The sequence below is a fragment of the Lytechinus pictus genome, chromosome 11 (assembly GCF_037042905.1).
Source record: "Lytechinus pictus isolate F3 Inbred chromosome 11, Lp3.0, whole genome shotgun sequence".
NCBI classification, from domain to species: Eukaryota; Metazoa; Echinodermata; class Echinoidea; order Temnopleuroida; family Toxopneustidae; genus Lytechinus; species Lytechinus pictus.
Window position 1 is genome coordinate 11,056,488 of NC_087255.1, and position 27,153 is coordinate 11,083,640.

The 27,153-nt window shown below is 36.0% G+C and overlaps 2 protein-coding genes across 2 annotated transcripts in view; both read right to left on the bottom strand.

Annotated features, from left to right (window-relative positions):
* Window positions 1–18,221, bottom strand: part of LOC129271769 (G-protein coupled receptor GRL101-like) — a 36,339-nt gene extending 18,118 nt beyond the window's left edge. Inside the window, exons 1-7 of the mRNA XM_064106729.1 lie at window positions 18,051–18,221; window positions 12,055–12,182; window positions 11,287–11,509; window positions 9,715–9,837; window positions 8,597–8,707; window positions 687–858; window positions 237–311 (exon numbers count right to left, since the gene is read on the bottom strand). Coding sequence (XP_063962799.1) covers window positions 237–311; window positions 687–858; window positions 8,597–8,707; window positions 9,715–9,837; window positions 11,287–11,509; window positions 12,055–12,182; window positions 18,051–18,096 — 878 coding nt within the window. The 5' untranslated portion in view covers window positions 18,097–18,221. The remainder of the gene's footprint in view (window positions 1–236; window positions 312–686; window positions 859–8,596; window positions 8,708–9,714; window positions 9,838–11,286; window positions 11,510–12,054; window positions 12,183–18,050) is intronic.
* A 3,711-nt stretch (window positions 18,222–21,932) lies between these two features.
* On the bottom strand, window positions 21,933–25,931 carry LOC129271467 (putative gamma-glutamylcyclotransferase CG2811). Its single transcript, XM_054908813.2, has 2 exons — window positions 25,655–25,931; window positions 21,933–24,918 (listed from the first exon to the last, which is right to left on the bottom strand). Exons 1-2 carry the CDS (start codon window positions 25,835–25,837, stop codon window positions 24,541–24,543), a joined length of 561 nt encoding a protein of 186 aa, XP_054764788.1. The 5' UTR covers window positions 25,838–25,931; the 3' UTR covers window positions 21,933–24,540.
* Between the last annotated feature and the right edge of the window lie 1,222 nt (window positions 25,932–27,153).

Sequence of the window (27,153 nt, forward strand, 5' to 3'; positions counted from 1 at the left end):
AATGGCGTCTGTCACTATTCGAATTATTGAGTAGATTATATTAAGTTTATATATATATATATACACTATGACTACTATTACTACTACTAATATAATGATGATGGTGATGATGATGATGATGCTGATGATGATGATGATAATAATAATAATAGTTATTACACTAAAAATTACTAATCACTAATTACTAATACTTCCACTAGAATTATGATAATAAAGTAATGAATATTATATCTTACATGGCATGAAGTTGATGGAGACCGTAAAATGAAGATACTTCAAGGTTGCCAAATAAAGGAGTCCCACTCAAGTTTCTAAAATGATCAAAATAAATGAATATATAAGGATAATGATGGTGATGATACCACTATTACTAATAATAAACATAATAATGATGATAATACTACTACTAATAATGATAATAATAATAATAATATTAATAATGATGATAATCATAATGATATTAATGATAATAATAATAATAATAACAATAATAATGATTATAATAGTGATGATGATAACACTAATAATAATGATAATAATAATGATAGTAATAATAACAATAATAACAATAATAATCATCATAATAATAGTAATAATAACTATAGTAAAAGAGGAAAATGATGATGACATTAATAGATAGAATAGAAAGTAAATTGAACTGATTAAAAATAATTATTAGGACTCACATGACAGTGGATTTGACCGCAGAGCTCTTAGCGTAGTCTCCATTCCAGGTTGTAGTGCAATTTACCCAGAATGGTAGCCATTCGGGTTTGCTACAGGGTTGTGACCGGGGTCCCCATCCGGCATAGAAGAAGGACTCACCACAAGAACAATCAGAGGGACATTTTATCATTTCTTCAAATGGAATGGTAAGAAAATGTGAAAATAATACATTTCAGGATAATTTCATTTTAATTTCAAAAGTTGATAGATAGACACATATATATTGTAATATATATATATAACGGTAGCGGATGCCGAGTAGCCGGTCGAGTCGGATTCAACACAATTTCAGGGGCCGAACTGCTTGTGCACAGTAAATAGTATGCCCCTCGACTCTTGTCTAACCCGACTGGATCCGCTATTTAAGTGACAACCCGGATAACAGGATATTGCATCTACTCGAATTCGAGTCTTTGAAACCACCCTTGAAAGACAGAGAGCTAGATAGACCTCAATAAAAGACAATAGCCCCCCCCCCCGAAGAAAAAAGCCAAAATAAAATGCAAACCCATCAAAAATGAATTTAAAAGTCTTTTATAGAAACAGTGTTGAAAAAATGAACCTCTGTACTATGTGTAATATCCTTATTATTCATTTAACTATTTTATGTCGATATTGTGGTGTCAAACAAATTTCATTTATTTAGAATACAAACTAGACACAGAATACAAGGAAATGGGGGAAAATATTGACGTTGGAGCCCAATAAAGAATACAGTTATTAATATGAGGTAACAAAATAATGCACTTACTGGTATTCGTATTAAAATGAGCAAAATGATAAGCATAATTGGCAATAATGAGGACGGATCTTTAAGCATGATTAAGATATAAACCATTATAAGGAAAATAGTTTGTACGGTAAGGAGGGGGTTGTTCAAAGGGTTCCATCTCACATTTGCTCCGGTTGAAAATCTGCACGTTAAGCCAAACATAAAAGCTAACCTCCAAAAACTAAATAAACCATATATTTACATTGTTCTGAACAAAAAAACTCTATTACAATCCTAACTTTAACCCCTATGCCCTCGGAGAAATAAAGACCGGAGAAAATGTCGCCAGAGCAAATGTCGTGTCTCCCAGCATTCAATGAGCTCGGTGGGTAATGTATGGGACGGCATCATCATTAAATTTGTCTATATGGAACAGATGATGTTTATACTTGTAATTATGATTATATTAAATAGTAAAAATAATGGGCATTTTATCGACAATACACAGGTGAGTCTTTATAATGCTCCAGTTATGGAGCGTTGTGGCCCAGTGGATTAGTCTTCTGACTTTGAAACAGAGGGTCGTGGGTTCGAATCCCAGCCATGGTGTAATTTCCTTCAGCAAGGAATCTATCCACATTGTGCTGCACTCAACCCAGGTGAGGTGAATGGGTACCCGGTAGGAAGAAATTCCTTGAATGCTTGAGCGCCTACAGGCAGCCCAGCTAAAGCCGGGGTAATGATAATAGCAGGGCCCGCTGGGAGAACAGTTTTCAGAACTGAAGCGACTTCCCTGGGTAAATAAACCCATATTATTATTATTATAATGTACATGAATATGATACAAAACAGCTCTAGGAAATAGTTTGGGATGGTAGGAACGAGGTTATCCACGTGGTGACACGACATTTACTCCTGCGACAATTGCTCCTGGCGGGTGTTTCATAAAGCTGTTCGTAAGTTAAGAGCGACTTTAAGAACGACTGGTGATCCTTTCTTGTGGTAAATGGTACACACCATTGCATTATTGGCGATGATTTAGCGCGCAAGAAAGGATCACCAGTCGTTCTTAAAGTCACACGAACAGCTTTATGAAACGGCCTCCAGGCTTAAGTTCGTCTGAAATGTGGGGTTAGGGTTGCAATAGGGTTTTATGTTAGGTTTAGGATAGGGTGTAGTTTTTAACCCAGGGTTGAAGTTGGTAATTCGATGAGTGTTTGGGATTTAGAGCGGAGTAATTGTCGCCGGAGCAAATGTCATGGAACCATTCGAGTTCAAGAAAGGAAAAGTTCACACTGCTCGAAAACTTTGTTGTAAAAATAGCAGAAAAATAATAAAAAGTATTGGTTTGAGGTTTGAGGAAAATCCATTAAAGATTATTGTTAAAAGTTATTAGAATGTCAAGGTTTTTTTTTATTTGTGACGTCATAAACGAGCAGCTGCCCAATAATTTATTTATTGATATATTCATATTCCACAATCATCAAAGTACATTTATAATAAATCATTTTAACACTGAAAAAAATGCATAACACACAGGATTGAAACGCAGCAATGAAATAAAAAAAGTGGAGGGGCCTACTAAAAAGCAAAGCTTGTAAAATGTAGACCCCCTATCAAAATAATCATGTTATGTAAAGGCGATCGCACACCTTACGATTGGTCTGCGACTCAATTTTGGAATAAAACGTAGTAGAATTTGATGCTAATATTGAGACTTTGAATATCTTACTGCGTAATGTTCGAAATCATCATACGAATACCTCTGTTCAAATCCGTGACTATGCTATCGTCCTTCTTAGAATAAAAGTAGATTTGATATCTAGTCGAATGACGTCATAGCAGTCGTACGATTGGCTACGATTTGAAAATAATTTGGCCTTTACTCCAAAATAAAGGCTTGCAATCTTTCAAAATGGTTATATTAGTATACTTTCAATTAATTTTAACCTCAAATAAAATGATATGTTCCATTCACATTTTCAGAAAATGAGCAAATGATATATACGATTTGTTCCAAAATCGAATCGCGAACAGTCGTAAAGTGTGCGGTGGCCTTAATATAAAATGCATAAATTTCATTTTTTAATGGTTCGTGATGAATTATTATTATTTCCTTTTTTGGGTCGTGTTATAATTTGCATATTTGTTATACTGAAGGTACAATATAAACTATTTTCAATTTTCTGAGAAAATGACAGTTCATTGATTTTATACCGAACGATATGTAGGAAAGTTGCTCTCATATGACGTCACAAATCAAATAATCACAATTATAATAACTTTTTTTATTCTTTGATAGATTTTCCTCAAACCTTCGCCCATATTTTGTTATATTATATATATTATGTTTTCTGTTATTTTTACACTAAACTTGTTGTCAGGGTGAACTTCCCCGTTAAAGAGAGACATGGGTAATGTGTGGGCTGGTAACCATGGTGATATCATTATCATTTATTGTGTGATCATCCCTTTAACGACGAACATATTGAGAAGCTAAAAAAATAACAATGGGACATAATCTAGGATTTCCAGACGAGTGTTAATAAACAAGACATAACAAAGAACCCTATTATACCGAGGTTGTTATACCGAGGTTGTTTTACCTGACTGCTAAGAAAGCACGAATGCCTGTGAGCAAGCAACCAGGGGACCAACGGCTTAAGGTCCTCTCCGAGGGACCTGGTAATGAGGATAAATGCCTTACCAAAGGGCACTAGCGCACCACTTGGGAATCGAACCCGGGTCACCGGAATCCGAAACCCCCGCTCTACCGACTGAGCTATCCCCCGCTCTACCGACTAAAATAGTTTTATGACGACAATAAAATTGTTATTCAAGTTGAACTTCATGAGAGCAGACAACATTGGTTATATACAGCGTTATGTTTGTTTTTACTATGTCGAACCAAAGGGAACTATTCTTGCTAGATTAAAAAAGGAAATAACGTGGGGGAAGAGAGAGACAGAGACGGAGGGGGGTATATAGAGAAAGGGGCGTGTGGGGAGAGGGGGTTGGGGAAAAGAGATGGGATGTGGAGGGAGAGAGAGAGGGGGAGGGGTAGAGGGAAAGAGGGGTAACTTGTAAAAGTGAGGGGTGAAGAAATTTGGTGATATGCTTTTGTTTCTGTTTTGTTTCTGTTTATGGGAACTCCCATATAACTCGGCAGGACAGCATTTTGCTGGTAAACGCCAAGCTGATATACAGTGCGTCCCAGAAAAAACGAAACCGAGATTAAGCGACGATTTATCATAACTTAATCACAAATACAATAGACAAATGACCTACCAATGTAAAGCTTAGAATCACTTAGATTATTCCTTATTCACGCATGAGTGAGCAAAAACAATTTGAAGAAAGGATACCAAAAAATCATTTGTATCTGAATTTCAAAAAGAAAATCACATGCCTAAAAAGTTCAATATCTGCTCTTTTATTTGATACCTTAATCACAAAAAATGGTCAAAAAGTAAAAAAGTTATGTTCCCTCGAAACAATGCTTGTATTTCCATAATTTCATTAAATAAACGTGTTTTCACCGGTTTCCCACAGAAGCTATCGCATGGCTAACAAAATGCTTAATGCATGGCTGATCGTCAACAAAACGGAGTGTCGAGTGAGTTTGAACGCTAGCCTGTAAAACCTCTTCATTTTATGAAATTATTTAAATTCAAGCCTTATTTCAAATAACCAGAGCTTTGTTATTTCTTGACCATTTTCTGTAATTGAGGTATCAAATAAAAGAGCAGATATTAAACTTTTTAAGCATGTGATTTTCTTTTTGAAATTCAGATACCCCCCGCCAAATGATTTTTTGGTATCCCCTCTTCAAATTGTTTTTGCTCACTCATGCGTGAATGAGAAATAATCTAAGTAATATCAGATGAAAAAAGAGATTCTAAGCTTTACAATGGTAGGTCATTAGTCTATTTTATTTGTGTTTAAGCTATGATAAATCATCGATAAATCTCGGTTTCGTTTTTTGTGGGACGCACTGTATATCCAATTACCTAGGAAACATTTTACGTCTAGGTTAATCAGTCATAGTGGCTGACCTTAGAGATATTACTCTCGGGCCTTTTTTTATCAAAGTGGATACAATGTTGGGATTCGAACTCACAATCTTGCGATTATGAGTCCAATGCTCTAACCACTGGACCACACGACCCGTTGGTAGGGTTCGTATTCCCGGCCATGTATCCGTGTTCCTACTAAAAAAAAAAATAAGAGCCCCCACCCCCACAAAGGTCTTCAATCTTTTCCTTTTATGTTTGTGCGCATCATGATCTGCGCATATTTTACACACTGCGCGCTGACGTCACAATGGATGAACTGGTGATTAATCAGCTGTAGGTAATGTGAGCTGAAAACTGCAGATCCGATGTGTTATTTTATGAAGCTAATAAACTGGAATTATTCCATGGACCATTTCTTTTTATTCCTATACAATTTCAAAATAGTTTCTCTGTAGTGCTGCAAACGGGGCTGCAAAGTATGACCCGGAGTTTGAATAAATGGAAAAGTGGTTCGGAATTTTTCCTCACATGCGAGCTTTTGGTGCGTTTTCGGGTGTTTTAAGAAGCAAATTTGCTCTAATAAGAGTGTTGATAGTTTGAAAACAAGCACATGAACCCATATTTTTTAATGTTTGCACCTCTTATGCATACCGTCCTCTACAACTATGCAAAGTTTGGTGAAAATGACATGGGTTTTGAATTAAGTGCAGCATTTCTATTACCTCTCAAATTTGTTATTGAAATTTGAAGTGTTGTTAGACTTCAATGAGCAAACAATTGACAGCAATATAAATAGATTATCCATCTAACGGACATAATTAATAGTCATATTGCAAGATTTGATGAAATTTTCATGGATTTTGACTGAGTAAAAGAGCTTTAAAACCATTGTTGTGATCTCGTGAGGTCTAAAAATGCAAAATTCTTTTGGATGCGCAATTCTTAAGAACATCATCCATTTTGGGTTAATTTTGAAGCTATATACAAAAAAATCAAGCACATGGACCCATGTTAATTTTTGCATATTTTGAATATTCAGGTACTAAAGTAACTATGTGCAAAGTATGATGAAAATTACATGGATTTTCAATGTTTGGGAGCAAGACTACGGAACCATTCGCATTTTAGACGGTTTTAACAGACTTGCTTGTTTTCGGCGCATTTTGGGCTGTTTCAAGCCAACTCGCTTTGGGCACTGATAATTTAAATAACGAGCACATGGACCCCATAGTTTAAACATCTTAACTTCTTTCGAATATATTCCTCCACAAATCTAGAGAGTATGATGAAAATGACATGGACTTTTAATTTTTGGGAGCAGGACTAAGGAACCATTCGTATTTTAGACATTTTGGACTGTATTAGACTTTTGCCCGTTTTAGGCGCATTATAGACTGTTTCAAACCAACTCGCAACAGTTTAGACACTGATAGTTTGATAACGAGCACATGGACCCCATATTTTTAATATTTTAACGTCTTTAGAATATATTCCTCTATAAATCTAGAGAGTATGATAAAAATGACATGGATTTTGAATGTTTGGGAGCAGAACTATGGAACCATTCGTATTTTAGACATTTTGGACGGTATCATCAGACTTTTACTTGTTTTTGGCGCATTTTGGGCTGTTTCAAGCCAACTCGCAACAGTTTAGACACTGATAGTTTGATAACGAGCACATGGACCCCATATCTTTAATACTTTAACGTCTTTAGAATATATTCCCCTGCAAATCTAGAGAGTATGATGAAAATGACATGGATTTTGAATGTTTGGGAGCAGGACTAAGGAACCATTCGCATTTTAGACATTTTGGACGGTATTAGACTTTTGCCCGTTTTAGGCGCATTATAGACTGTTTCAAGCCAACTCGCAACAGTTAAGATACTGATAGTTTAAAAAAGAGCACATGGACCCCATACTTTTAAATTTTTAATGCCTTTAGAATTTATTCCTCTACAAATCTAGAGAGTATGATGAAAATGACATGGATTTTGAATGTTTGGGAGCGAAATATGGAACCATTTTCATGTTAGAGGGTATTAAGAGACTTTTGCATGTTTTCGGCACTTTTTAGGCGATTTTCAAGCCAACTTGCAACACTTGGGACACCAATAGTTTAAAAACTAGGACATGGACCCATATTTTTAATATTTTAATGTTTTCAAGATATATTCTTCTACTTCTACAAATCTGGAGAGTATGATGAAAATGACATGGATTTTGAATGTTTGGGGGCAAAACTACGGAGCCATTCGCATTTTAGACTGTATATTATTAGACTTTTGCACGTTTTGGGCGCATTTTCGGCGATTTTCATGCCAACTCGCCTCACTTTGGACACTCATAGTTAAAAAACGAGCACATGGACCCCATATTTTTAACTTCCATACACCTTTGATATGCATTCCTCTACAATTTAGCCGAATTTGATGAAAATGACATGGATTTTGAAAAAAGTGCAGCTTACATAATGCTTTTTTTATTTTTTTAGTAGATTCACGTCTTTCAAGATTTGTTTTTTCCGAGTTTTTGTACCATTCTTGCCAAATGAGGGCGCTTCTGACTCAAAATAGATAAAGTTTTACCAATTAAAAGACTACACTTTGTTATATATCTTTAAAATTTGATGAAGTTTGATGCGGTATCCACTGAGTAAAGATGATTTAAACTCATTTGGTGAATTCGTGAGGTCTAAGGGAGGCATAATTTCTTTTGATTGCGCAAGATTGCATATCATTCAAATACGGCGAGTTTGAAGACCCGTAGAAAAAAAAACAAGCACATGAACCTATATCATTTTTTTCATTTTCATAATACATAGATACTAAAGTAGCTCTCTGCAAAATTTGGTGAAAATGTCATGGACTTCATTTTAACCGTGGAACGTCCATAAATAGCCTAGCCAATTAGGCACCGGCGAAGACTTGTACGATGGCTACGTTGCCAATGACGGTAATAGTGATGTCTGATTTGATTTTAATTTGCTTGAAGATATTTTTTTCCACGTTTATTTCCATAATTGATGCACGTCTGTTAAAACTCAAACACACACGCCCTTACACAACCACCCATCGTGACCACGCCCTAGCCCTAGCAACATCATGTACGTCACAGCATGGTCGTTATAGTCGACTTACCACACATCTCCTCGTCATCCCCATGAGGGCAGTCTGGCCATCCATCGCATTGAAGTCTGGGTAAGATACACACATTACTCTCACGACAATGAAAGGCTTCATCAGGGCAAACTGCAGTATATAATACATACACAAATAGCCAATAAATAATGTAGTAACACAGCAATAATACAAATACACATATACATTACTCAGTTGTTTTCAAGCGAAGAAAAACAAATATGGGACAAACGGCTTGCAGACGGTACCATACTATTCTCAGAATAATACTATAATGAAAAAAGGGGGGATGGAGTGCTGGAGCGCTCGCATGTGCATGCGCGATATTCTGTTTTATATAGTTATTAGTCAAAGTTACTTTAGTTCGCATTAGTTCTCATTGTTTATTCCTTCTAATTCTTATGCATTATTTCGATTGATATTGTACTTTAAATTTGACTATGTATTGTTACTTTGATTTTGTTGTGCTTTGTGAACGGAAAATGTATAAATCTAAATCTAAATCTAAAAATCTATTAAAGTTGATGTGTAACGTTCTTCGAGCTATCTTCCTCCACGATATCGTCATCAAACGCTAGCTCCCTGTCACACAGCCACACTTACAAGAAATATGATGTTAAAAACATCAGCCGTTTTTTGTGAAGGCCATCATGCGTTAAAAAAACACCATAGAATTTTCATCCAATAGTGTCAAACTAACAACCATGATGTATTGACCACCAATGGGTGTTGAACTAACAAAAATGGATCTAACACTGATGTTAAATGCTTGTTCTGTAAACACCAGTGGTTTGGTTTTAAACACTACTGTGCACAACTGGAGTGGATGATCATATACAATAAGAATGAAAAGTATTATTACTTATAATATAACTTGATCCTTATGCGCTTTGCTTTGAAATACATTAGATCGAAGATATCTACTGTAACCTAATAGTTTACAGGATCTAAAAGACAATACTTGGTTTCTTATATCTAAAAATACATAACATACATAATTTTATATTTAAAAATATATAGAATGAATAATCATACATAATCTAGATTAGAATAAAATACAATATATAAGAAATTAGCATACACATTACAATAAATCAGTTGACGTCAAAAAGACCTACCTCCACAGTTATCTTCGTCTGAGAAATCATGACAGTCAACAATCATGTCACAATGGGAGTTTTGGGAAATGCTCTGGGTTCCAGATGCACAGATGAAGTCATCAGTTGTGTTCGTGACAATGACTGAAAAAAGGAAAGATATGATCATTTTGTTTTATTATTGAATCTATCAACTAGTGAAATATTGAAAGTCGATTAAGTCTAAAATTCTAAAAATCTATGCATAATCGATTAAAAGAGGAAGTACCTTCCCAATTTCTTACCAATTCTAGCAGATCTTCCCGTCGAGTATAAAAACTTTAATATTATATATATATATATATATATATATATATATATATATATATATATATATATATATATATATATATGATATTCAAATCCAAATTAGAAAATCAAAAATTGATATCTTTGAGAAGAAAGAAATTCTTTCTCAATTACTGAACTGATACCTTGGAATTCTGTAGCATTTTTAAACAAAATATATCTATTAAATCTCCATAGTAAGCTTGCCATTACTTATTTTCACATTCTTATTATGAGGTAAGTTGAAACATCGCATAATCGTGTCATTGTACTGTATTGGTTCAGGAGCTGCCTAGCTGGCAGGAAATAATATGTTTCGATGAAAGGTGTTGTTGATTCTGGGTATCAAAATTTGACATATGGTGTTCTTCAGGGATTTCCTCTCGGCCCGCTATTGTGTGTATTGATGATGATGTTTTATCGTCATATCACATATGATTTATCACACATGATCCATTTTTTTAATACAATATTCATCAGACCTTCTTGTTAACATTTAATTGTAGCAAATATCAGCGTTCCCCGTGTCACTTCGTTATCTTGTAATAAATTTAGTTGACAAACTTTGCCATACTTCGTATAAGAGTATAAGAGTAGGGGGAAACCCCGGTGTAGTGGTCCACCTGCATTCCCCCCAATCAGTTATATCGGGAGGAGAGACCTAAGGGTCATAGTGATTCAGTTCGCTTTTCGCCTCCCAGGCACAGGTGACGCCAAAACAAATAATAATAATACTATAGCAAAGTCTCAATTTTCGATTTATCAATTGGTGATAATGGGTATATAGTGCACGATATAAATAACAATATTGTTTGGTGTTTATTATCAATTTAATACCTTATTATTACTATAGGCCTAGACGTTTCAGTTTCCGACAGAAGATTTAATGTTACAGAATACTGAATTCTATGGAGAGACTAACCTTTTGATATGGAGAAACGAAATTTAACAGTTTACGAACAAATCAGTATATGCACTCTTAGATATGAGACACAACGGGTGGGTGTTTCATAAAGCTGTTCGTAAGTTAAGAGCGACTTAAAGAACGACTGGTGACCCTTTCTTCGGTAAATAATATTCCCGATTATTCACCATTGATTTTCATTGGTGATTATTTAGCACGTAAGAAATGTTCACCAGTCGTTCTTAGAGTCGCTGTTAATTTATGAACAGCTTTATGAAACGGCCCCCGGGATGGAAATAAATGAAATCTGGTTTACAAATTTATAAGTGATAAAAGATTACAAATATCCAGTTCTCTCTTACGGTTATCCGCTGTGAATATGTTCAAAGCGAAGCCTTTCAGATCCATAGCCCGGTCGCTGCAAAACCGAACTGCGAGATGGCCACTCACAAGGGACAGTGATGTCACTTCATTCGTGCCAAGTCGATATGACGTCACAGTGTTGTCTTGGTGCGAAGTGTGTGTGAAACTCAGCAGGTCCCAAAATCGTTCGATCTCGAGCGAATAGAACAGGACGCTTATCATCTAATGCACGTATATCAAAATGTAAGCATATTTTGGTTATTTCATGACCAATTCTTTGGTTAATTCATGACCAATTTCATGATCAATTATTATATCTATTGCAAGGGTGTTTCATCGATTTTTCAAAGGTGGAATCACAAAATGTGAATAAAAAAAAAGCAAGGGTTAGGGTGGGGCGATCGTCTCTAAGTTTTCTCAGGTATAAAAAAAAATGGGGAAAGAAAAAGAGGAAGAAAAAAATAACAGAGAGTATACGAAATATCAGTACGTATCAAAAAGCACGATCGGGAACGATCTACATGCAAAGAATCCTTATTTTTCAAATGAGAAAAAAAATGGTCTTTTGTTCAGGTCGTCTTGCCAAACGCCTGTACGTACTATGTACTTCTCCGCACACAAAATTATATCAGACCTTTATCTTGAAATGATAATGGTTCTTCAGTAATTTGTCACTCAATCTTTTACAGGCCTTAAAGATTTGGGATTTGATCAACAAGCCCGTCTGTGACAAAAAAAATACTCTCATTTAGCATGTTTAGGCATACCTTGTCTTCCGGTGAAGTTTCAACGATGTATTCTTGGCTGCTATCGTAAGGGTATGGGTCTGGAAAGTTAGGTGATACCAGAGTGGTCACATACTTCAGCTCCTCTACATCCCGGTTCCCCATGACACCTGTAAAGAAAAGGATAACTGGCTTATACCCCCGTTAAACCAATGCCACGCCCCCTACGCCTATGCAACTCTCGCTGCGTCAACGAAAAAGTAGGTAGTTTTCGCATCTACTACGGGGAAACTCTCTACAACGCATCGACTCCTTTGAAAATGCAATTAAAATCACAATGGAGAGCCGAGAGGCTTTGTCAAAAGTTGGTGGACTGGGACAGCAGATCATCCAAAGATTTGCACCAGACGAACAATTGCAAATATGTTGTTGTCCAGACTCAAGAGATTCCGGTGTTGTCCCCGATACTGTCCCGGTTCAACAACTTTCGACTTTCTCAGCTCTCCATTGTCAGATTGTGGGTTGACTTGCATTTTTAAAGGAATTGCTGCGTTGTAGAGAGTTTACCCGAAGTAAATGCGGAAAGTCCGAAGTGTCATGATGCAGATAGAACTGCTAGTAGTACTTCAGAGCCCAAGGAGACTTGTCATTGCTGTGACAGAGTCTCAGTCGATGATATCTGGAGACACACTTTCCACCACGTGCACTGCAAAATCTCCGGTGTTGATTTAACACCAGCCCGGAATCTATATATGTCCACACCAGAGAAGTTTTGAAATAACACCAGTTTGGAATCAAAGCGATGCTGTTTTAATACTAATTGATGTTGTATAAACACCTATCTGGTGTTAGACCAAAACGAAACTGGTGTTGTTTAACACTTCTCTGGTTTGGACATATATAGATTCCGGGCTGGTGTTAAATCAACACCTGAGTTTTTGCAGTGTGGACTTTAAACAAATCCACAGTCCACGTATGAGCGTCGTCTGAAAAGTGCGAGTGATGACGCAGTGAGAACCTTCTTAGCACCTACTAAGAGGTCCATCGACGTTTATCAAAGACATAGTGGACTAGCTAAGAACGTATATAGCAGCATCTCCGCCCATGTCAGCTGCGTGGCCACTGCGTGACCACTACGCCTATTTTAGTTGTCGTTACGCCCAAACTCTATATCGGAAAACACCAGAGAGGTGTTGAAACACCAGTTTAGAATCAAACCGATGTTGTTTTAACACTAATTGGTGTTGCTTAAATGCCTATCTGGTGTTAGCCTAACGCCACACCGGTGTTGTTTCATCACCTGTGGTTTTCCGATATAGATACCACGCTGGTGTTAGATTAACACCGGCGTTTTTGCAGTACACTGCAAAAACTCCGGTGTTGATTTAACACCAGCCCGGAGTTTTTGCAGTGTAGGTTCTTGAATAATGTCATCGACGGACAGATAATAATAATAATAATACCAACATGCTTATATAGCGCATATCACTGCCAAATGCGTCCCTATGCGCTTAATTGGATATTATTACCCTGGCTTTAGCCTCGCAGCCTTTTACAGCGCGTTGGCATTTCAAGGTTTCAAGGACAGATTTCAGTTTAATCCAAGCAAATGTCAACGCAAACCATATGAATTCTACTGATTTGCATTTAAGTGTGTATTAATATTAAAAAAAAGATATGTAAGTATTGAATTTTGGAATATCTGGTTATGGAAAGGATTTTCTTCAGAAATGTTACATGCACCATATATAAGCCCCTGATGTTAAAGAAAGCTATTTACTTGTGTTTCATATATATATATTTATATATTATCTGTGTATTCTTTTACATTGTACATTGTGAACATGCATGAATAAATAAATAAATAGATAAATAAATAATGCCCGGGTAATGAGTAGCAGGATATAGATGATCAGCTTAGGTATTTCCATGCAGTTGTGATGGAAATATTTTATTTTGTATCCAACATTGAAATGACATTGCTACGAGAGGGAAATCTTTGCTTGTAAATCCACGAGAGATAATTCTGTAATCCCCCCAAAATGATTAGGCCTACATTTCTTTGATTTATTCACAATTTTCTACGTGACGGAGAAGCTCTTCAATTTCGTAGAAGCGAGTAGTATCGATATCTCTAAATCTTTAAAGCTACATTTATACTGGAATAACCGTTTCTAGACCGAACAAAGCTGTTACGGTTTTTTTTCCAAACCCTACTTTAATTTGGACAGCAGCGTTACGAGCAAAAAAAAGCGAGGGGCAAATTTGTGACTGTTTCAAAATGAAAATCTAATTTTGTGATAGATTTTAACACAATATTTAGAAAATAGCGACATATCTTATCATTTTCCTTTCCTTTTTTTTTTTACAAACCCTACTTCAGTTTGAACAGCAGCGTTATGAGCAATAAAAAGTTGAGGGGCACAATATAATGTGACAACATTTCTTAATATTCCCGAGCGAGGAGCAAAATTTTTGACTATATTAAAATGAAAATCTAATTTTGTGATAGATTTTGACATATTATTAAGAAAATAACAACATCTCTTATTTTCCAGTACACTGCAAAAACTCCGGTGTTGATTTAACACCAGCCCGGAGTTGGATCCGCACCTGATTCAGGGTAAGCTGATATTGGATATTGTATTATCATTCTTTTTTTTTTAGACTCTTAGAATTAATATAGTTCTTAAATAAGTTCTATTTCACCACTTATAAAATAGCAAATTTGTCAAAACGACACAAGGTATTCAAATCGTCACCATATTAATTCAGTTAGACATTTATTTTTCTTCCGAATGACATATTATCCAAATAAATGATATATTACAAAACATAGGTATGCAGAATTTAATTCATGCAAAAGAATACGTTAAACTCGGAAAAGCCATAAATCATTCTTTGTATTAGTAATGCTAGAAATCTTCTTTTACTACTACTACTACTTCTTCTTATTCTTCTTCTTTTTCTTATCCTTCTTCTCCTTCTTCTACTTCTTCTTCTTCTCCTCCTTCTCCTTCTCCTTCTTCTTCTTCTTTTTCTTCTTCTTCTTCTTCTGCTACTACTACTACTTATTCTTGTTCTTCTACTACTACTACTTCTACTACTACTACTACTACTACTACTACTACTTTTTTTTTCTTTTTTTTCTTCTTTTTTTTTCTGTTGCATCCTTCCTCCGCTGTAAATTATACTGCATCATTAGCGTTAAATATTTTGACGCAAGTTTCACATGAATTTCACCTAAGTATAACTTTTGAAATCCCATGAATTTCTGCAAAAGTTTAATGCTCGGAATCAAAAGAGTTTTTTTCTCGTTAATTTAACTCTCAAAATCTAGATTATTAATATCAGAAAAAAATCAATGATTAAGATAAATATCTATTACTTTCTGCCTTAGTTCAACTCTCGAAATCGAATTCTTGATAATAAAGAATGATTTTCTACATTACTTTCATGCTCATAATTCAATTCTTGATAATAAAATGGATTTCTAGATTAGTTTAACGATCGAAATTGAATTCTTGAAATCACAGTGATATTCTGCATTAATTCAACAGGCTCAAAATCAGACTTAATTCCTGCTGTACTTTGATTATTTTCGGAATCAGAATGAATTTCGGCGCTAGTTTAATGCTCAATATAAGTTTAATTTCTTCAATAATTCAACAATTAAAATTAAAAAAAGTTTCAATTTCAATCTATTTACCATCTTTAAAAATAGGTATACATAAAAATCTGACATGAAATACAAATACATATTGTTTAAAAATGGAGGGATACCCTTAATAAGCACAGTGCTTGTAAGCAAGGTCCCATTATTATTTTATTGCTTGAAATAAGAATTCTTGAAGTCTGAATGATATTCTCCAATAGGTTGACACTCAAAATGAAAAGGAAATTCTAGCACCCCTTTTGTGCTTGAAATTCAATTCTTGATATCTCGAACGTATTTCATGAATTCAACAATGAAGTAAGAAATTAGTCGTACTTTTTCTGCAAAAGTTAGATTTAATGCTCGACATCAAACGAATGTCTGCATTATTTTCCGGAAAACAGTATTTTAGCATCAAATATTCGATTATTGTTATCACAAATTTAAGCCTTTTTTATGTCAAGAAATGAATGGGTACAGTTAACAAATTATTTTTGTTCAATCAGAAATTGATACCATAAAATGTGTACATTGGTTTCATTCTCTTAATCAATTAATTTTCGGCATTTATTCGACTCTCGAAATAAAAAAAATCAGGCAACACGTTGGTGCTTGAATCGTGCAATAAAGAATGATAATCTATCTTGGTATATATTTCTTAATATTCTGAAATGGGAATAAGTTTTAAAATTGTAAAATGGCTAGCCAGACATTTTATATAACAAGAGCACTGGAATTTTAACCCACGCGCTGCATGGTATTATTATTATTTTTTATTCACATAGACAATGTAAAATTATTAGAAGACAAAAGCAAACCGTACTTATTAATATATCAAGCAATCCTTTTTTATTTTCCGGTGTGTAATGATGAACCTAAAACCTATTATCACAGACGTCATATTTTTTAATCCAGATTATAGGCAAAGTTATGTATTAATAAAGCCTATATGTAGACTGGAAAATGACTGGCAACCAGCAAAACTCCAATTACAATATAATCTTCTATATCCTCTAGCTTAGACTTTTTCACATATTCATTCGGAGTTATTAATACACTGATTACTTTCTGTTCTCTCCTAAAATGCATTTGATGTATTGCTTTTGTCTCTTTTTTCTGATTATTTCTTAAAGCAAAATATAAACCCTGTAATCCCGGTCTGGATTTTGGTGAGTGTAATATCTTCTTGTGTAGCTAGGATCCCCCCATCCTCTTTTCTTCAGCAGATGTTTTGATCGTATATATGGAGTATTTTGCTTTTCTTCCATATAATTTCCAATGAACGCTTAAAGTCCAAAAATGTCAAAAATGATAAAAAAAATTCTTACGCAGCGAATGTTTATTCCATCTTTCCAGCGTGCATATTTAGGAATTCATCGTATTGATTTAATGTTCAAGTATCCACACTGCCATGCCATGATTAAGTTAATTAGTTTTTATAATTCAATGTTTGCATTAATGCAGATATCGAATATAATTCATTTCAGCTTTAAATGAAAAAAAAATAGACAAAATGATTTTTGACAAACCGTATAAAGGAGCCATACCAGAATGGGAATTCTCTAAGAAGATATTAATGCAAAATATTTTGTATCTCTGTAGAAAGAAATTATTGGAATAATGCAGTCATTTTCTTCACCTTTTCTTTTTTATTTTCTTTTTGTTCCTCTTTCTTCTTCTTGGTATCCCTGTTCTGATAAAATAGCATTATCATTATTACTTTGTTATCATAGATGTTGTTATTATAAACAAAAGTGTACATGGCCGTACGCAGCAGGGGGAGGCCCCCCAAGAAATTTAGAAAACTTACAATTTTCACGAAAAATTCACCAAAAGTATGCACGTAATCCTTCAATTTCACTTCAAAAAATGCAAAAGCGCCCCAATGACAAGCCCGGTCGCTTTGCCCCCTCAATTTCGAGAATTTTCAAAAAAAGTCTAGAGTTGTTTCGGGCAATACCAAGTGGGTTTAAGAAAGCCTTCATCTTAGAAATTGATCAACTTATCACAAAAATTATTAATTAAAATCATATTGCATATTTGCACGATTGATGTCATCCCGAAGAATTTAGTATTTTGGCGAGACATTTTTTTTCACACTTGACGCATAAACTAGGCCTTGTAACATAAAGTACAGCAACTTAAATTAAAATAAAAATTTCGGTAAGTTTACAAATAGAATTTTCCATGAAATAATATACCAAAATTGATTGAGCTTCATATATATATATATATATATATATATATATATATATATATATATATGTATATATATATATATATATATATATGTATGTATATAATGAATGATACCAAATTCTCGAAATCAATTTAAACCTTTATTTTCTAATTTGAAAAAAAAATAATAATCAAAAGTAAATACCTGTTGACAGAGTAACTAAGATCAGAATCTGCAGTGACATATGCATCTTGGTCAGATCTACAGAGCAGCTTTAGCCCAGCATTCCAAGAAAGACTTTATCTTTCTTCAACATCGGGGCGACGGCATGAGAATTTAGATTTACGGCAAGGAGAAGCACTCCCGACTGCTCCTATTTGTCTGAAAAGGGAATGCTTTTAAGTACGCGAGGTGGGAATGAGTCTAATTTCATGGCGCTTTTGTGATTGGTTAAGAGATGCATACGCCTCGCCGTTATTGGCTATTACACGTCACGTGACTGATGCCGGAGGGAGTGCGTCACATCGATCTCTCTTATTACACTAAAGCGAGAAATCATCACGCCCATTAAACTAAATGATCTCTGTGAATGATGCTGCGAACAACAAATCGAGTTCCAAAGGGAGTTTCGACATTAGTGTACAAAGTTTGCTGTTTCTGTTTGTGCGTGAGGGAGGGTGAGTTGTGTGTGTGGTTTAGTGTGCACGTGTGAGGTGTGTGGAAGGGTGTAAGGGTGGATGTGCGAGTTCTATGTAACTCTCATACACACCCTCACCTACAAATCCTCGCATGCACACATCCACTCTCGCACACCCACCCCCACACACATTTGTTTTTCATTTTCATCTTATTTATTGTTTTTGCAACTTTTCATATACAAAATAACAAAGAAAATACATAGTACAAAACAAAATATTTAACATGATTAACAAATATGAATAAGGTTGTATTTTCTACAATATAATGATTGAAAAAGGTTGCATGACCTTGTTGCAACCCCGGAAAACAATTAAAAATCACATTTATCAATAACATATCAATGTAAGAGTGCAAGTGCAGAGTGGAGGAGGGGGTGGGCTGAGGAAGGAAAGAACGCATAGTCCTTACGATGTATTTTTATATTTTGATTCGTGTTTTTTTTTTCTTCAAAAAGTATGTGTTTCAGTTGACAAAGATAAAGAATATTTTTTTCATTTAATTCAGTGGGTAATTTTTAATACCTTATTTTTAAACGGAGGAATGACTCTCGTCTGTTTGAGTGAGTCTGTCAACGTATTCCAAATATCAGGCCCGTGATGTCTGAGTGATTTACGAGCTAATAATGTCCTGGGATTATTTAAGTGAATGTTGTGACAAGTTCGTGTTGGATATGAATGCAAGTTATCATTATATGAAGTTTGTTTCAACAATTGAGGGGAAAACACAAAACGCATTCTCACTTTTAACTTTTTCCTCTAATAATTCATTGCTGAAAGCTATTTAAGTGTGAATAATCAAATAAACGATACCATTTATCAGTTATTGTCATCAGGTATACATTAATCCTGATAGAAATATATTTGTTTACTTATAGTACTGTCTATTGTGAAATGCCTTAGTCAAAGTGATAAAAAATCATTGCTAACTTAATAGGGCACTTTTATACTTTTATCAATGAATAACACCTATGAAACGGTATTCATAAAAATGATAATGGCCTAATATTGAGAGCATATACTACTCAATTTAGGCAATAGTGCGAAGACATATAGCCATTTAACGAAGGGTGGGTAATTATATAAACGAAATATTTTTTCGTTTGATGATTAATTGCTGAGGCAAATGACTCCTGAAAATTATCCTGACTTACATGTATTATTTGTCCCTGCTATCAACAAAATAGTAAAAGTGACTATGATGATGATGATGATGATGATATAAATCGTAGTAGTAGTAATAGTATTAATGATAATAATTGTAATAATAATAATGATATACAGCAGAACACGATAAATATTGTTAATATACATGTACAATATAACGATGAATATTCTTAATTGCTCAAATTACTACACACACACCCACACACCCACACACACCCACCCTCAAATATACTTGTACATATTCATGTACATAAATATATATAGTTTTTTGGGGACGCACTGTATATATATACAGTGCGTCCCAAAAAAAATTCCACTTTTGAAATGGCTGCCAAGTAAAAGATATATCACTTTGGGGGAAAACACTTACATATATGGAAGCCAATAAAGTCAACTTTCAAATGACACCAAAAAGTTGGAAAACTATTCATGCTTGAGCGAGCACTACCCACTGAAACAAAGGGTATGAAAATTAGGGTGGGCAGGAATTAGCCTTCCAATTTCTTTCAGTTTTTGAAATGCGAGTCCCTGGGAACTTGCAAACTTGAGGGTGTTTTAATAAATCAATGATCAAGCATTATCAATTTAGGTTTTTAGAGCAAATTTCAAGAATTATTAATTTGAAATTTAATGCATGAGTGAACATGAAATACAATTTTTCACTTTTTCAAGTGGATCTCAGCAATGTGTTCATGGAAGTCAGAATAGGAATAGGACTTAGGTGGGGGAAGTAGGTTGACGGGATATGGGTCAACAGAACACTTAACCCCCCCCTCTCTCTCTCTCTCTCTCTACCCCTTTCTACCCTCCTGAGAGACTAGCCTTTGCTAGGGTGAGCAGGAATTACCCTTTTAGGTTTTTTTTTAGAGGTGAGTCCTTTGGAACTTGCAAAGTTAAGGGTGTTATGCTAAATTACTGATGAATTGAGATCAGTTTTGGTTTCTTAAGCAAATTTTATGTGTTAATAAATTGAAATGTAATGCATGAGTAAACAGGAATTGTAATTATCAGTGTAGCATTTTAGTTTATTATGTGGATCTTAGCCAGTGTGCTTGTGAGAGTCAGAGTAATGTGATGGTACCTGATACATGCAAGGGGGTGAGATATGGTTAGACTGGGTTAAAGGGGCATTCTTCTTTGTGTTCTCTTACATGTCATGTACTCACCCCCGCCCTCCACCCCTTTTTTTCTTCTCCTGGATGGTATTTAAAACTTAAATGCCAAGTGACTTATGGGTCTTTCTTTTCCATTGAATGATTATTAAGAACTTGACTAATTATGATGATTTATGAAATGATTTATTGAAAAAGCTGAATGTTTGATTGATAATTTATTGAAAAAGGTGAATATTTGATTGATCACATTGATTGAGTTGATTTACTAACAGATTGTTGATTGAATAATTGATAGGTAAAAGTTGATTACATATATATATCTACAAAGCTTACATCAAAGACCATCTTGGGGTCAAAATGTCATTTTTATTGATTGCGAAATCAGTTGAGACGCATGCTTTGTGAACCAACTTGTTTCTTCTTAAGCCCTTTGTTGTTTTTTTGTCCTTTTTGTATTTCTCCATTATACCCGAGTTTACCTTTCTTTTTTTCTATCCTTCTCATCAACTCTATTCTTTTTATTTTTCTATGTTTGTTGATTTTGTGTTCTACTGAGTCAAATCAAGTACTTAAACACATGGGCGGAAATCCCAGGGGGGACAGGGGGGACGTGTCCCCCCTACTCAGAATAGTAGGGGGACACAATATCAGATGTCCCCCCTACTTTATTGTGATCTTTTATGATGGTAAGAAATACATCATTCAAATCGAAATAAAACATGTATTTTAGGACGAGATATGACCTTACTTTTGGGATGATAACCTTTTTTTTTGCTTGTCAAATTTATTTTCGTCGAAACCTTAAATTTGGGTGATAACCTTTTTTTTTATTGGCTTGTCAAATTTTCCAGCCCCTTGTCCCCCACTGCCTTTTGGGAGAGATTTCTGCCCTTGCTTAAACAATAGGTTAGAATGAATTTGTATATATTTACTTGGTTCATATAATGTAAGAAAGACAAAACTAAAGAAAACATAATGGAAATTCAAACTGTTCTTCACAAACACGCACCCATGTTATTTTTACAAAAGTGCTCTTATACCGAGAATAATTTTTTATGTCCCCAGATCGCACTATGTGATACAAAGCAATGATGAAAGTAGCATGTATTGATTTAGTCATCAGAAGTTTAATAAACAAACTAATTATGAAATATGTCACAGTGAGTATCTTTTATCATTTTTTTTAAGTTTGCTGAGAGGCCTCCAGCCTGAAACAATCATGCTTAACGGCTGAAGTACGATCGAGTCTTGATTGACTTCATACAGAGATAAACGCTAAATGGAACGATTGACAGTCGTAATGACTTCCCTCTCATTAATGGCGTCGATTAGAAAGATGTACTTATTGGATTTCCAGGCCTTTTCCTGGCCTTGTCAAAAAGATTGATATTATGCTTTTACAGTCAAATTCTTCTGTATATTGTATTTACGTAGGCCTCTGATTCTGATTCCGTTTTAGTTTTGAGATATACGTACTTTCATAATGATCTTCTTGTAAGCGATGTTACGTTCATTTATTTTTCAAATTTGGAGCAAAGTTTTTGCTGACATGCTAGAGGTAACATTTCATAATTCTACGTCAGTTCTTATATAAAAACGCTGAAATTTTTAAGGTGAATAGAGCTCTAAATGGCTATTTAAAATTTTCGTTCATATATGTTTGTCACCTTGGACATGATTTTTTTTTCAGGACTAGTGAAGACATTTTTTTGTCCTAATCTTGCTCCTTTGTTGCATATAATGTTTAACCAGCTGCTTACATTCCTCAGGTGCTATAGTGTAGGGAGCTTGCACGCAAAAAGGGCTGCTGCATTGTTAGGATCTTGCACACTATTCTTTTAGCTTAATTCTTCTCCTTTCTGCTACACTGCAAGGAGCTGACACAAAATGAGGTCGCTGCATTGTTAGGTAATTTTATGCCCCCCCCCCAAAAAAAAAAGGAATTAAATTGTTTTCTGTTGCTTGGCGATAGGAACAGGCAGTGAGATTATTGATTAGAAATTGAGGTGTGTGTTAGAGTGAGCATTTTGAGCAAGATACCCTGAGCAGAACATATTTTAACCTTGGTTTGGGAAGGTTATAGGTTTTCACCTCTTCCTGGTTGAGAGATTGCTGAGGTGACTTGAGTGTTGAGACCGGCGTGAAGAGGGTTTAGAGATTCAACACTAGCATTTACAGGCTGGCTAATCCTAGAAATCCTTCACACGACTGCCACACACACCATGATCAGCAACAAGGACCGGAATTACCAAGATATCCTCGCAGTTTTGGTCTACCACTTAGCTGGGCTAAGAGAGTAATATCCTTGTCAACAAGAGATACAACACGGGCTCTGGGCCCAATGACACTACATAATTCCGATGTAATTGGGTCTTCGACGGACTCGCCGTCAACATTCAACACTTCGGAGTGAATGGATTGAGGAACTACGCTGTGTTCCTGATGATTTTCTTCATACACCCCAACTGTCGACTCGAGAGAACTTTCGTTCGCCGACATAGACAGTGGTATTTTTCACCCGCTTTCATCGAAGAAAGTATGACTTAACTATATTATTTGGAGTCATAAAGCTTATACCGGAACTCAATTTCCTTTAAAAGAAACAGAACTTTAACTATCAAATTGCTGACCGTGTTATGATTATATGCTAAAGCTACATGTTGTCGTATTACTTCCTATAATTCAGTATATCTATGTTCCTGCCCAAAATTATACAAAAGAAACTCCATATGCCTTTTCAAATTTTGATGTATTTATTCATCTGGTCAATGTATGCTGACTTAAATCAGAAAAGTTAATTAAACAGTTGAACTACAAACGTAAAAACAAGTATTTATAGTTTCTTGTGTTATTGGTAACCGTGTTATTCAAGATAATTACAAGTAAATTGATTAAAAATTTTAAAACAGGCTACAAACAAGTGACAATGTTACATTGCATTTTGTTTCATTACGTATATATACACACATTTTTTAAAACTTCTCTTATCTCATAAACATTTACCTTGTCATTGAGCAAATGATACTCAATATCTGTTTTCAGGTTCATCTGTTAAAGTATTTCGCTTACATGACTTATGCATGATTTACGTTGAAATTAATTCATCTGTGATTATTTGCACCAAATTTGAAAGTGATCCGTTTTGTGTGGATTTGAATCAATTTACTTTAAACCTGGATTTTCCAGGTCCCACACTGCAAAAACTCTGGTGTTGATTTAACACCAGCCCGGAATCTATATATGTCCACACGGACCACACCAGAGAAGTGTTAAACAACACCAGTTTCGTTTTGATCTAACACCAGATAGATGTTTATACAACACCAATTAGTATTAAAACAGCATCGGTTTGATTCCGAACTGGTGTTGTTTCAATACTTCTCTGGTGTGGACATAAATAGATTCCGAGCTGGTGTTAAATCACAGTTTTTGCAGTGCACATCGTAGCTAGGAGACACCCCACCCTCCCCATGGTAAATGGGAGTTAATTTTTACATGATTGCTATAAGAAAGCATGAATGCTTGTCAGCAAGCAACCAAAGGGCCGACGGCTTAAGGTCCTCTCCAGGGACATGGTAATGAGGATTAATGCCTTACCAGAGGGCACTATATAGCGTGCACCAAGTTAGAATCGAACCCAGGTCACCGGAATCAGAAACCCCCGCTCTAGCGACTGAGCTATCACCTATTATAGCTCGAATGATAGATTACTAGCGGTTATGATGAAGGTTTATGAAGTTCACCAACCCAGCCTTTGCCCTCCTCATAAGCTGGTATATACGGCATCCCATGAGCTCCATAACTATCATAGTCTTCAATCTTTTCGAGTTCCAGAAGTAAAGAACTTGGCTCGGGCAGATAATAAATCCAGCATTCCATTATTCTTCCCGGTTGACTGGCCAGTCGGATGTCTTCCGCCAAGTCGGTTTTCGAGTCGGTAGTCGGATCGGTAGTCGGACCTGTGTTCGAATCCGTCTCTTCTTTGGTCATGATGATGTCCACCTTTCGACGACCATAAACGTCTGGATAGCATTCGACTTGGTCGATGTGTCCCAAGAGGACGTCATCTACATCATAGACTTCGCCTTTGATATTCTGGAGAGATGAAAAAAATCGGATTAAACGTTAAAGATTAAAACGAATTAAGTGTTTGAATAATAGAGGTCACTAATTCAGTGGCTCAATGTAGTACCTTTCTAACGGATTACTTTTATTCATTTTAATTTGATGTTGGCCAGTTGTTACGTTCGCACAATAGTTGCTAAAATTTCGTAACTTGGAATGAAGTTCATCCATATGTCACCAAAAATCTCAGTGAATGGCGAAATTCCACCATAGAAAATGAGTGCTTTCATAAAAAAAATGATAAGCCCATGCAGTAAGGGGCTCTAGGGATGGGGGCCCTAAGCTCTTTACCCCCGGACATAATTCTTGGGATGGGGCGAGTGGTGCAATGTTCTGTCAAGGGCCCGTCCCCCAAAATGGAATTTAAAAAAAAATGAAATCAAATAACAACAATTCGAGAAGAGCAATTGGTAAACAAAATACATAGTTAAAAGTGTGGAAAGAGTCGGGAGCAAGGCTTTAACCCCCTGGATCCGCCTCCGAGGCAACAAGATATAATCCATTCAACTTATTCTAAAACCGTCAAATTAAAAAAACGGCAACATCAGACAGCATAAAAAATTATGAAGACAGAACATCGATGTCACCCTTCCGCAAAATATAGATGTGCCCCAGATCATGAAGTTGCATTTCTTCAGCTTTCCCGCCCTGCAAGGGCAACACACATTGAAATGAACACATTGATATGCTTCGAAACTTCACTTACGTATCCATTGCCTTCCTTGTCCAATAAATATGGGATATTATGCTCCGAAGCAATTACAAGAGGCCACTTCGTGCTTGTGAAACCATTTCCTATATATGTGTATCTCTCATTTCCGACCTCCGACAGCGCAAAGTGGTTTGGTTGCCCGCGTTTTAGAGTGCCATACACGAAGACCCGATTCATGTTGAAATAAAACACACCCACTGTAATAAAAGGCTTATTGGAGGTATTGGTTGAATTTGCTGGTCACAGTGTATGCCAAACAGAATTCGGGAATAACTTTAGAGCTTGTACTCGAGCTTGTACTCGAGATTGTACTCGACCTTGCTCGACAGTTGAATATTTGGAGTTTAGAAAAGGAAGTGTTTATTTATTCTTGTAACAAAAGCAAATGGAAAAGAGTAACAAGTACAAACCCTAGAGGTCAATGATGACATCAGCCCTCTATTATAGCAAATTCAATAAAACATACAATCAAGATATACATGTATCTATGTCAGGTGGGGTGGGTGTGTGGGGATGTGTGAGGGGGTGAGGGTGCGTGTGTGAGGGTGTATGGGGTGCCCGGGGGGCACTCGACCAAAAAAGTAGTGGGTATGTGCCGCGGGCGAGACAAAAAACGGGGGCCTTGGAGCGGGCTTATTGTAAAAAGGAGGGTCCTCAGAACGGGCTTCGGAACTACAAATATTTGTGAAAACGGGGGTCCTTGGAACGGGTCGCCTGTGAATGAGTGCGTTTTCATCTCTATGGAACGGGCATACGTGCATGCAGCTAGCCCGGCGGCACGGGCGCCGGGTGCGCTAACGCAGATGCGATGGACGGACAGCGCTCTGCGGCCGCTTTTCACCAAAATTGCGGCTCATTGAAGCTGATCAATACGGCTGGAACGGCGTAACGGAAAATTTGCGAAGCTTTGGAGCGGATTTATCTCTTCTTTTTTCTCGATAAGAAGAAAATGCTATGCTTTGGAGCGGCTTTCTTTGTTCTTTTTCTCAATAAGACAAAAATGCTATGCCTTGGAACGGAAATTTGAGTGTAAAAACGGGGGTCCCCTCCGCGGCACATACCCACTATGCATTATGTACTGAGTGCCCCCCCCCCCCCCGGGATGGGGTGGGTGTGGGGTGATCTTCTTTCTTCTCTTTCCTCCTTTTCTCATCTTTGTCCTTTCTACTGTTCGAAAAATCATATAGGTTCAGGGGTGGTCGCCCCCAGCTTTTGCCGCCCCGACCCTTAATGAATTCATGGTAAAATTATGATAGATATATCAATATTACTTTCCACTATTATGAACAGGCCCCTGTCACAATTATCATTATGTTGAATTCAAGTGAGCGCCCAACATGGCCAAAGTTCGTCAAGATTGGACCTTGGCGCACGGAAGTTCTCTTTCCCAAAGCTAACATATAGAGGGCACATGACTGCCAATCTCTTCTCCAGCGCCAATCCCCTCATCTACCCTCCAATCTGGACTAGGCCAAAGTTTGAAGACGACTTCC